Here is a 12,432-nt window from a genome sequence, read left to right on the forward strand (position 1 = left end):
AAGCGGACTCGACCGAGCGAGGACCCGAACGAGCCCAACATGCACCCGATCGAGCTCACCTCAAACAGACTTTGTAATTTGTCTGTTTGCGTTTTAGGGCTTGCAGAACCTACTATAAATAGAGAGCTTGGGTCATTAAGAGAAATATCGAGTTTCATTAGGGTTTTTCTCTATAGCCACCAAACATTTCCAAAAACTTATAATCTTAATATCTTTTGATCTATTGAGTTTTTGCTGTTGCTTCTTTGTATTGTCTCTATTATCTTTCTGATTATGCATGATTTAGAGATTTCTGGGTTTGAGTTCTTGATGATGAAATCCAGATCTGAGTAGTTTTCTAGGATTTTGAGGATAGGATAGGTTAGTGAAGAATCTTAGTCTCTAGGGGTGTTTAAGCTTAGATTTCAATAGATCCCTTCTGGATTAGAGATTTAATAGCTAGTTTTTTCATTAACCATGTGGTATTAGATCTCGGACATTTCAGCACTCAAAAAGTTTTTAATGGAATGTCATATCCACTAATGCCAGAGATCTACTTGCTTAACTAAGAGATTAGTTGTTAAAGGAGTATATTGACATTAATGAGCTTGATCTTTATGCCTATCTATTGCATGTTTTATCAATGAGAATTGAGATTAGGAAGTGCTTTAGATTTTATAATCTTTGCCAAGAGATTTGACTGATTAGGTTGAGTGGTTCGTTGTCTAGAATTAGATCTATTTGAGCATGTTAAGCACCCTAATGAGATTAAGAGGATTCATTAACCCATTAACCCCATCCTTGAGATCTTTATACATCTGATTGTTTACTTTCTTTCCATTGCTGCTTTAATACTGCTTCCGTAGTTCTTGCATGCTTAGCTTGTCTTTAGTATTGTTCTTAGATCCTTAGTTTCATTCTGTCATTTACTTTTATGCATTTGAGTTGATGATCCAAACTGCTCATTACTTGGCTGAACTTGTTAGCTTCTGTTGCATCCTGTCTGTTTATATCACACCCATTTGGATCGATTAAACCCTTTGTACTGCATTGCATTGGGGTGATTGAACTCCAAGGGATTGCAAAATCCTAGTTTCATGAACCACCAGTGACTCACCAGGTTTCCTTTTCTTGTGTTCTCCGTGAACCAACAGTGACCCACCAGTGACCCACCAGCTCTCTCATGACCGTGCACCACCCGCTTTAAACGAGCTTTAGTTTTAAAGAAAAATCTCCCAAATTAGCTTGGTTTTAAGTTTTCCCTCAATTTCAGATAGAGAATCAGATATAGCTAGAAAATATTCAAGCATTTTCTTGTTCGACAGTTTATCATTCAAACCATGTTCTTGTTGCTTCAAAGTGAAATATCTTTGCTTTTGATCCCACAAAGTCTGAATCCTTTCCATTCGCTCCTGGCCTCCTCCTTCAACATTTGGTGACCTTTTGGTAGTCCTTTTGCCCTTAGCCTTGGCAGCCTTCACACCAGGTGACCGAGCTTCAGAAGTTTGAGAAGCTTGAGACTCTCCTTGAGCTTGGGACTCTCCTTGATATTGGGAATCTTCTGAAGAATGCATAGAACCTGAGTCAATAATGTGTTTGGATTTTACTCATTTTAGCAATTGTTTTATGCATTGTTTTTGTCATTCTAGGTCTCATTACTTGATCATTTATACATATTTGCCTTGTTTTGCTTCACTTGTAGAATCTAGGCCTTGCATTATAGTTTTTGTGCATAAAAAGGTATTTACCCAAGGGAAAAGAAGCAAATAAGAACAAATCGACCAAGTGTAGATGTTGCATCCGATCGAGCAAGAGGATCCGAGCCATGGAATCGATCGAGTGTTCGAGTGGACTAGAGAGGCAGCTCAACCAACCATCCGATCAAGTCATCCGACCAGACCGATCGAGTGCACGACCAAGCAGACCGATCGAGAACGATTAAACCGACTTTATATTTTGTATGTTAGTGTTTTAGGGCTTCCTAAACTTGCTATAAGAAGGCTCTTTGCCTCGTGACCTTGGATATTGAGTTCTATTAGGTTTTTTTCTTTATTTTGCTTTAAAATTTCCAGAATCTTGTAAACTTTATATATTTTGATCTATTGAGTATTTGTTGTTGGTCTCTCTCTTTATTTTATATATATATATATATATATATTGCTTAAGGGCCCGATATTGAGGTCAAGGAGGAGGAAGAGAGGAGGAAGAGAGGAGGAAGAGAGGAGGAGAGAAGAAAAATATAAGTTTGGTGTTGCTCATCGTAACTCCAAGTCTCCAAGGTGACTCCTTTTTTTTGTTTTCCCTTCTTCTATCTAGATTCCTATTAAATATTTGAGAATAATAAAAGAACAAAAATCAAGATCCATAATCATATGTATTATGATACCCAAATTACATATGTACATATGCTATTCATTTTACTATGATTAAATAACAAGTATTATGATTTATAGTAATATATAAATAACTTAGAGATATTTATAAGTGTTGAAATATTCACAATATATATATATATATATATATAATAAAGACAGGTTGCATACTTTTATGTTTTTTAAAGAGTTAATTACACGTACACATACTTTTGACAAAACAAATAACATATAGACATACTTTTGGCTAGTGGTATACTTTCTTTCTACTTTTCAAAGAGAAACATATTTTGTTAGACAATTATGCCCTTATGCAAAAGACCGACGTCTCTCTTCTCTCTCCTTCACCTCTCGTGTTCTTCTCTTCTTCTTTCAGATCTCTCTCTCTCCCTCCCTGCTTAAACTTCTTAAATCAGGTAATTATCACTTAATCTGATTCTCTTGCTTTTTCTTTTATATTCCAGTTTCTTTTGTTCATGCAAAAACAAATTTTTTTTTTTGTTTTCATTCAATTATTTGGTATTTTTTTTTATTCTCTTGATTTTCAACACATATTGGCTACGCATGTAGGTTTTTGTAGATATTTTATTTTTGCCAAGATTATGTGGATTGGTAAATATTCTAATTTTGTTTGTTTATCTGTTCCAGGATGTAAACCCAGGATTATGTGTAGTGATTTCATGGCAGTGGAGTTGTGGACATATCCATGTGGATACCTGTTTATGGCAAATCATAGTTGGTGTCCTGATAAAACATGAAAACGGGGACCAAGAACCCTTTGGACTATGTCCATGTGGATACACATATTCACAATCCAAAGCCGCCAAAGATGAGGTATCACTTATCAGTCTTGGATGGATAATGGTTCAGTGGAGGCGAAGACACCCAAATGGCGGCCGCACAAACTGACGGATACGGGTGGAAGAAGCTTAAAGATGGACACAATAACAGTAACCTCACCAACAATCAGAGACAATAATTACAACAGAGGGAGAAGCGATAGATCCAACGGGTGTAGGAAGCTTTAAGGACATAGAAAAAGGCACTCACCACCACCACGCCCATATATTTATTGTTGTGTGGAGAGAGGGTTATGACGAGAAACCGGCGTATGTCAAAAATCCCAACGCTGCAAAAACGAACGAAGGATACGGCGGGGGTGAAGAATTAGGCGTTGTTAAAATTAGGGATCGAGAGCACGAATTTAGGGATTGAAAAACATGTTTTGTTTTTTACTAAGAAGAATTAGGACTTAAGGTTTTAAGTTTTCATGTTACAGTTCTGAGTCCAAAGGAAGCATTTTAGTCGTGATCAACACCATATCTTATAAGTAAATGCAAGTGAACCTTTTTTTTATTTTGTCAAACAAATGCAAGTGAACCTAACAAAAAAATATCTAAGTTTTTGCTATGCAAATGCTTTGTTTATTGTCAACCAGATGACTCGGTATCCATATGGATATAATGCAAGATTAACAAAGAAATAACAGCCAGATACGTACTTATGGATCATCATTCATGATCTTGTTCTTCTCCAATTGTTCTTCTTTCAGAGAATTAGACAATAGTAGTGAGCGCATGTGACCGTGGGTGATTTCACGGTAACATTATACTTTAACACACATTGTCCATTTTTCCTTTTAAACATATGTATATGGTATAATTCTTCTAAGCAATGTGGAATTCTCTAAGTATAAGAAATATAATGAGGAAAATAGAAGTTGCGAGAGAGCTAGAGAATACTCGGAAACGTGAATATGATCAATTAAAATATATGCCATTGAATAATTCTTGAACAATCGTCGTTTGTTTATGAGTATTCATATGTGTGTGTTTTAAGGTTAAAAACTATCTCAAAAAAATTATTACGTAAACTATGTTATGGACACATCATTGACATACCATGATACAAGATAATGAGATATTAAATCCCTTTAACATTAGAAACCACACAATGACCATTCCCATCTACTTTGTATGTCCACTAGCTAAATGACCATATAGTAAGATCTTTGTGGAATCAACAGTAAAAACTCAGATGGATGCAAACATATGGATGGTCAAGGGGCTCATCTTTTTCGAGTGCACTAGTCAACTCATTGCTTACATCAGTGGATGTAGTGCTATGGATACGATCATGTGGATGAGGTGCAAGACTCTAATTTCTCCAAATATAACAAGCTCCCAAAAAGTTATCAACCAAGGCGTAGTTTTCGATTAATAATTGTCCAAGCAATGTCATTTATGTGGTCATCTTCATGAGATCAAGGAAACCCATGGGATGAATCAAGAACGAAAACCTTATTGTCCAAAAAGAAAAACCATGAGCTCCGCCGTGCACCGCCGTATCACTTCCTTTTTTCAATACCCATACTTCTTCCATCTCTCAACATTTCTTCAACCTAAACTGAAATTCACCAAATAAACACTAAATCACACATCTAGAAATCAAAGATCGGAAGAGTAAAATACTTTTTTGATGAATGGTGAAGAAACGCTCAGCTTGAGCAGCGGTGACATCACCACGATAGTCACGCCACACCAGAACATAGCTCGTTAAATCAAACATAAATAGCAATAAGGTCGTTCTTGCTATGGTATTCTTCATCCTTGTTTATCAAAAATTAGGATCAAACATATGAATTAATTTGGAGATGGTGAACCGAGATCTTACATTTTTTTTTGTAGATAGAAAGAGAAAACAAATGACAAAAGATAGAGAGAAGAAAGAAAAAATATATATATTAGTTTTGGTAAAACAGTACCTCAAAACAATCGTATTTGTTTGGCGCAAACATAACTAGCTAACATGAGGACAAAAATGTCCAACATAATATGTCCTTCTTTGAAAAAATAGAGGAAAAGTATACCACTAGCCAAAAGTAGGTCTGAATGACATTTGTTTTGCCAAAAGTATGTCTACATGTAATTGACTCTTATTCTTTTTTAAATGATTTTTGTATTCTAATTTTGGATATTGGTCTTAGTATGATCTGAATCAAAAGACGAACATCTTTATAAACGGGTTGTATACTTTTGTTAATTTTTTGAGTCAATATCGACCATCATTTGGAAATGGTTTAACTATTGTAAAATGTTTTATTTTTTTCACACCTCTAAGTAAATATGTATTCACAATATTAAATTACATATGTACCATGACTTCAATTATGCAAACATTAGATTTTTTTTTGTAATTATATATATTAACCAAAAAAAATTCAAAAAATATATAATTTATTACTTAGAAAAAAAAATATTTCCGTATGTTTATTGCAACATTTTATAAATAATAATTATGAAATCAATGTAAATAACTTTAACTTGAACAAGATATACTATATAGTTCTTACTTAGAAATTTAATATTTTACCTCCATAAAAGATCATTTGATAATAATAGTCTCATGTGACAAAACATTATTTTGTCAAAACATTATTTTGACAAAATTAGTTTAGAGCTTTTGGATCAATAGGTTGAACGGGTTAGAATTAACATTAGTCTATTAGACGATGAATTAAATGAAAATGTTATTTCTTTGACAGTTAATATGTGTAATTACAGTATCTAATTACTAAATTCCATATGTACTACGGTTACATCTACAAGCACAGAAATTAAATCTTAGAAACTTTAAATAATAACAAAAATATAAAATTCTATCATTGTTGTATGTATAGATAAAATATTTTGTGACGGTATGCCGCGGGTTAACACCAATATTAAAACCTACCTAAACAATTATGTCAAGGAAAAAAAAATTCATCAAATTCTCTATACTCACATTAATTGTCAACCTCTAAACTAATAATTTAAATCATTTGGTAACACTGGGAACTAAACCTTCTGCTTTCGCAAACTTTTGCACGTGCAACCGCAATACTCCGTTAAAATTAGGGGGAGTTATTGGGAGAATGATTTTTAAAGATTTTTAGAGTTTAAGATTCCATTGTTATTGGTTTATAGATTCTTAGATTCCTAATAAAATCTCTTGTTATTGGTGTATGTATTTTGTAATTCTATTTAAAATCCTTTGTTATTCAAAAAGTTGAGTATTTATTGATTTTCCAATTCTATCAAATTCTAGTGTTATTGGTTTAATGATTCCTTACATATTTAGTCATTAAAAACAACTTTCAAAATACTGCAATTCTCACAAGTATTTATAGAATCTATCATATGAAGAATCTATTAAACTCTAGAAATCTGGGTAAACATTATTTTAGAATCCACAAAAATTTTTGAGAATCTTAAAATCTCTAAACTTTAGAAATCCATAAACTCTTTTAAAATCATCCTCCCAATAACCCCCCCTTAATCAAGTTGTATATCACTACCATAAAAGCATATTTGTATAATAAGATGGTATTTAGGATAAAACCATCATACATTAACTTCTATTAATAAAAAAAAAAGTTCAAATACAAACATCATACATTAACTATTGTATCATGTTTCTTATAAAAAATGGGTTTAAGCTTCTCGATTTAGGTTAGTTATCAAATTAATTAATGTTAAGGTTTACTAATTTTTAGCTTTTATTCGAGATCTTTCTCTCTCTAATGTTCTAAATTAATTAATATTAGGATTCATATGGTTTAAGTCTATATGTTTTATAGCTAGAGCATATATCATATAGTGGCACAACATAACTGTGTAATCATAAGAACTCTATCTCTTAAGAATGTCTACAACTCAAATTAGCTTTGTTATACTAAGATAAAGAAACCAGTTCATAAAGTCAACTCTCTAAGAAACATTTTATTTCCATGTAAATCTTTGGTTTCTTGATTTCTCCCACATATTTCTTGAACTCTCGCTGAAGCAAACATGTTATCATGCACACATTTAAACAAAACTCTTAAAGAAGTCTCGTAATTCTTGATCAATCAGTTTTAATATGTGTTGTTGTGTTGATCTCGATCAATGGACATCATGAAATGAAAGATGTTATTCCACGTGAGATGATTCCTCGGCAAGTGGTTTATGTCATGAAAGCTGGATTCATTCTAAAATGTTGAAGTGTGGTATGAGAAATTAATTTCTTGTTGTGAATTCCTTGGATACCTCAATTTTCTGAGTGGTCTATTAATATATCAATCCTTTACGATGATACTAAAGTAATGGAGATATTTTGGTTGTCTAACCTAAGCTGCATAGAATCGGAATCAGAATCAAGTATTTACCTAAACTGCGTGGAACCAGAATCGGAATCAAGTACGCAGAAACGTAAACATTTAGAAGAGGTGAACGAGTTTTAAAATATTTAGGAAGCTCGTACGTCTTGGAAGCATATACTAGTAGTTGAACATAATATTAAACATCATAGGGATATATATTGTTCAAATCGAACATATTCTTAAAAAATTTTAATTAGTGTAGTTAGTGGCTGAAAAAACCCATATACTGTAATGGACCAACTAAAACCAGTTAAAGCAATTTAACTCATCCAATTTCAATTTTAAACCGGTTCACTAGCAATTCCAAATTAAACCAACCATACACAATAAAACCAGCGAAAGACAGTAAAACAACAATCCACCAAAACAATTGCATTAACCAAATATCCAGCAAGCATTCCAGATAAATATCCAGCAAACAATTGCATTAACCAAAGTAATATAGTTAATGTATAAAATTCTTTATCTTTTACAGCTCGAATAGTTTTATATTTATAAACGAATATAAAAAACACAAATATTTTTTTTTCTGCAAACAAAAATAACTTTATTACCCGTTGTATACGCGGAAAATTTTTTTTAACTAAAATTTTAAAAATTTAAATTGTATTTGTTTGTGTTTAAATATAGAATTTAGTTATTAATCATAGGACTTAACATGTGGTCTACCACACAAAACCATTTTTGTTTTTACGTAATCATAATTTAATCAACTTAAATAAATATGTCTAATATTCAAATATTAATGGTACAGCGGGGCAAAATTTATTTCTATGTTTATTTTTTTTTAAGCTTTCTATTTAATATTACAGTTATATAATTTATTAAACGTTGGTATTTTTAGATTTAATCCGTAATACATATGCAGTTTAATAATTTTGTATTGCAATTATATATTTTTCAAAGGAGACTAACAATTCCATTTAATTAATCTAAATAATATAAATATCAAATATAACCTGTCCTACCATTTGATCTGCGAGCTTTTTAAACATTTAATTTTCATCAAAATAATTTTAGTGATGGTGGATCGCAAGTGTACCACGTGTCTGGAATTAATAATGCACTCTATTATAACTTTCAACAAAAGAGATTAACAATTCCAGATATATTTTGTTTGTAACTTCTATTGATATAGTAGTTCTCTGGATGTGATGAGGGATGCTAGGGTTTTGGATGGTCTGAATACTAGGGTTTTGGGGGTGACTGATCGTGATGCTACGATGGAGGAGGTTGGGGAGAAGAGTAGGCCGCCTGGAGACCCGCCGGATGCTCCGGGGTCATGGGCGCAGAAGGTGAAAGGAAGTCATGGTGGAGGGATGAGGATGCCGGAGGAGGTTTTGGATGCGGCGTTTGTGAAATCAAGAGTTCGGTTGGAGTTCCCTAATGGGGAAGATGGGGAACCGTTTATAACCATAGGTGCTGAGATTATAGAGGCGATGCATGGGCTATGGAAGAACTGCATGGTTGTGAAGGTTTTGGGACGCAATATAACAATAGCGGTGCTCAGTCGACGGCTTAGGGATATGTGGAATCCAAGCCGTGACATGTTTGTTCTCGATTTACCTAGACAGTTTTTCATGGTTCGCTTTGAGTCGGAGGAGGAGTACATGGCAGCTTTAACAGGGGGACCGTGGAAAATTTTTGGTAGCTATCTAATGGCTCAAGCTTGGTCGCCAGATTTTGATCCGATAAGGGATGAGATAACGACTACGCCAGTGTGGGTTAGGTTATCGAATATCCCGGTTACGTTTTACCATACCTCAATCCTTGAGGAGATAGCAAGAGGGCTGGGGAAACCGCTTAAGGTCGACCTTACTACGACGAAGCTGGAGAGGGCGCGTTTTGCTCGAGTTTGTGTGGAAGTTAATCTAAAGAAACCATTAAAAGGGACAGTGATGATTAATGGTGAACGGTATTATGTATCGTACGAAGGGATATCAACAATCTGCTCTCATTGTGGCTTGTATGGGCACTTAGTGCATTCCTGCCCTAAAGTTGCTCAAGTCAGAGAACATGATCGGGGCATCGCATGTGAACAGGGACATACGAGTGGTCTGAATAACACCGTTGTCACAGCCTTACCGAGGATGGAACCAATAATGAGTCGGAGTGAGAGTGTTCCTACTAAGGATGGCTTTATTCCGGCAAGACGAGGAGGTCGGAGACCGGAGGTTCAGAGTAGAGGTACTGGGGCGTTAGGAGCAGGAGATCGTATCATTATTGGACCGAATATTCACACCTCGCAGGTTAGGAAAGAAAATCGTGAAATTCAGATTTCGAACAGCTTTGGAGGATTGGAATTAGAGCAAGAGATCTCAGAAATCACGGAGGAAGTGAGGATGGTGGAGGCGAATAAGGAAAATGTTGATCCCTCACTTTCCTTGCGCCAAGATAAGAGTGGGGTACAAAGCAAGAGCATGGTGTTTGGGTCGCGGAATAATGAGAAAATGGGCTATAAAGAAAAGCGGCCAGGCTTCGTTAAAGCCCATGATAAACAAAAGATGAAGCAGGCCTTGACTAGAAGTATCACGAGGGGATTGGTGTTTGGCCCAATAAGGGGAGAGACTGGCTTTTCGTTAACTGGGAAACGTCTGCGTCTCGAGAACAAAATGCCACATCACGAGTATTCCCGCTTGCTTGGCGATGGTGTTATCATGGGTTCAGGGTCTCAGAACAAGGGGAATGAACTTCAAAACTCTACTGTTGGAGTGCGTGAAAGCTCAATGGAGCTGGGAATGGATGGGAGCTTGACAAAATAATGTGTCGCCCCGGTGATTCTTTTTGTTAATTATATTTTTATGATGAATTGCTTGATGTGGAATTGCCGGGGGGCCAATAAACCCAATTTTAGGCGTTCGATTCGTTATATTCTGAAGAGGTTTAACACGGATGTTTTAGCGGTGTTTGAGACGCATGCTGGAGGTGAGAAAGCGGGACAGATATGTCATGGTTTGGGTTTTGAAAATTCTTACCGGGTTGACGCGGTAGGTCAGAGCGGTGGCTTGTGGTTATTATTGCGAACTGGCATTGGTGATGTTGAGATTGTTCGATCGTCGGATCAATACATTTATGCTAGAATTTGTAAGGGGAGTGAGGTTTTGAATCTCATAGTAGTTTATGCTGCTCCATCTGCAAATCGAAAGAGTAGGTTATGGACTGAGTTGGGGACTGTTGTGAGCGAGATTAATGGCCCTCGACTTATTGGTGGTGACTTCAACACGATTGTTCGTCTTGATGAAAGAACAGGTGGGAATGGGTGTTTATCTCCGGACTCCATTGCGTTTGGGGACTGGATAAGTGAACTGTCACTTATCGATATGGGTTTTAAAGGTAACCAATACACTTGGAAAAGGGGTAAGGTGGTGAATACTTTTGTTGCAAAGAGGTTAGATCGGGTTTTATGCTGCGCTCATGCTAGGTTAAAGTAGCAGGAGGCCTCTGTCACTCACCTCCCATTTTTATCGTCGGACCATGCACCCTTATATGTGCAGTTATCTCCGGAGTTAGGAATGGATGCTCGTCGTCGTCCCTTCCGTTTTGAGGCTGCCTGGTTACAGCATCCGGGCTTCAAGGAATTAGTTCAGTCTTCTTGGAATCGTGAGATGAACACGCGTGAGGCTTTATCTAGACTGCAACGGGTTCTGAAGAAATGGAACAAGGAAGTTTTTGGTAATATTCAAAGGCGTAAAGAACAGTTACAGAATGATATTTCGACGATTCAAGCTTTGGTCGATCAAAACCAAACTGATGATCTGTTAATCAGAGAGGGTGATCTTCTTAAAGAGCTTGATGAGGTGTTAGAGCAAGAGGAGATGCTTTGGTTTCAGAAATCAAGAGAAAAATGGGTGGTTCATGGGGATAGGAACACCAAATTTTTTCATACTTCAACTGTTGTACGAAGGAAGAGAAACCAAATAGAGATGTTAAAAGATGATCATGGAAGTTGGATCACTAGTCGTGAGGATCTTGAGAAGCTTGCAGTTGAGTATTTCAAACGACTCTATTCTCTTGATGATGTAAGTCCGAGTAGTGAAGTGCTTCCTTCCGTCGGGTTTGAGCTTATTTCTTCAGCGGATCGGTTGGCTTTAGAAAAACCTTTCTCGGCTTTGGAGGTTGAAAAAGCTATGCGCAGTATGGGTAGCTACAAAGCACCAGGACCAGATGGTTTTCAACCAATCTTTTACCAGAATTGTTGGGAGGTTGTGGGTGATTCAGTGGTTCGTTTTGTGCTTGATTTCTTTGCTTCCGGGGAGCTTCAATCTGAGACGAATGTTGCAATTGTTGTTTTGATTGCAAAGGTGGTTAATCCCAAGAGGATCACTCAGTTTCGCCCAATAAGTCTTTGTAATGTCTTGTTTAAGATCCTCACAAAGACAATGGTGGAAAGGCTAAAACCGCTTATGACCAAGTTGATTAGCCCGGCTCAGTCCAGTTTTATTCCGGGGAGGCTTAGTACGGATAATGTAGTCATAGTTCAAGAAGTAGTCCATTCAATGAGGAGGAAGAAAGGTCGTAAGGGATGGATGCTTCTCAAACTGGATTTAGAGAAGGCTTACGATAGAATAAAATGGGATTTCTTGGAGGATACTCTTAGAGCAGCAGGTCTGTCTAGTATGTGGGTGAATTGGATTATGAAATGTGTTGCGGGGCCTTCGATGAGTATTTTGTGGAATGGAGAAAGGACAGAGTCTTTCAACCCGCTTCGTGGTCTTCGTCAAGGTGACCCGTTGTCTCCTTATTTGTTTGTTCTTTGTATGGAGAGACTTTGTCATTTAGTGGAAGAAGCGATTGGTCAAAAGGCTTGGAAACCAATTACTTTATCTAGAGGAGGCCCTAAGCTCTCCCATCTTTGTTTTGCTGACGATCTGATCTTGCTTGCTGAAGCTTCAGTGGCCCAAA

At 36.1% G+C, this 12,432-nt stretch overlaps 1 protein-coding gene across 1 annotated transcript; it reads left to right on the forward strand.

Moving 5' to 3' along the window:
* Positions 1–8,684: 8,684 nt before the first annotated feature.
* LOC17878041 lies at positions 8,685–10,292 on the forward strand. Its single transcript, XM_006285545.2, has one exon. The coding sequence runs from the start codon at positions 8,685–8,687 to the stop codon at positions 10,290–10,292; it is 1,608 nt and encodes a 535-aa protein (XP_006285607.2).
* Positions 10,293–12,432: the final 2,140 nt, after the last annotated feature.

Source organism: Capsella rubella, unplaced genomic scaffold (assembly GCF_000375325.1).
Source record: "Capsella rubella cultivar Monte Gargano unplaced genomic scaffold, Caprub1_0 scaffold_7, whole genome shotgun sequence".
Classification (NCBI taxonomy): Eukaryota; Viridiplantae; Streptophyta; class Magnoliopsida; order Brassicales; family Brassicaceae; genus Capsella; species Capsella rubella.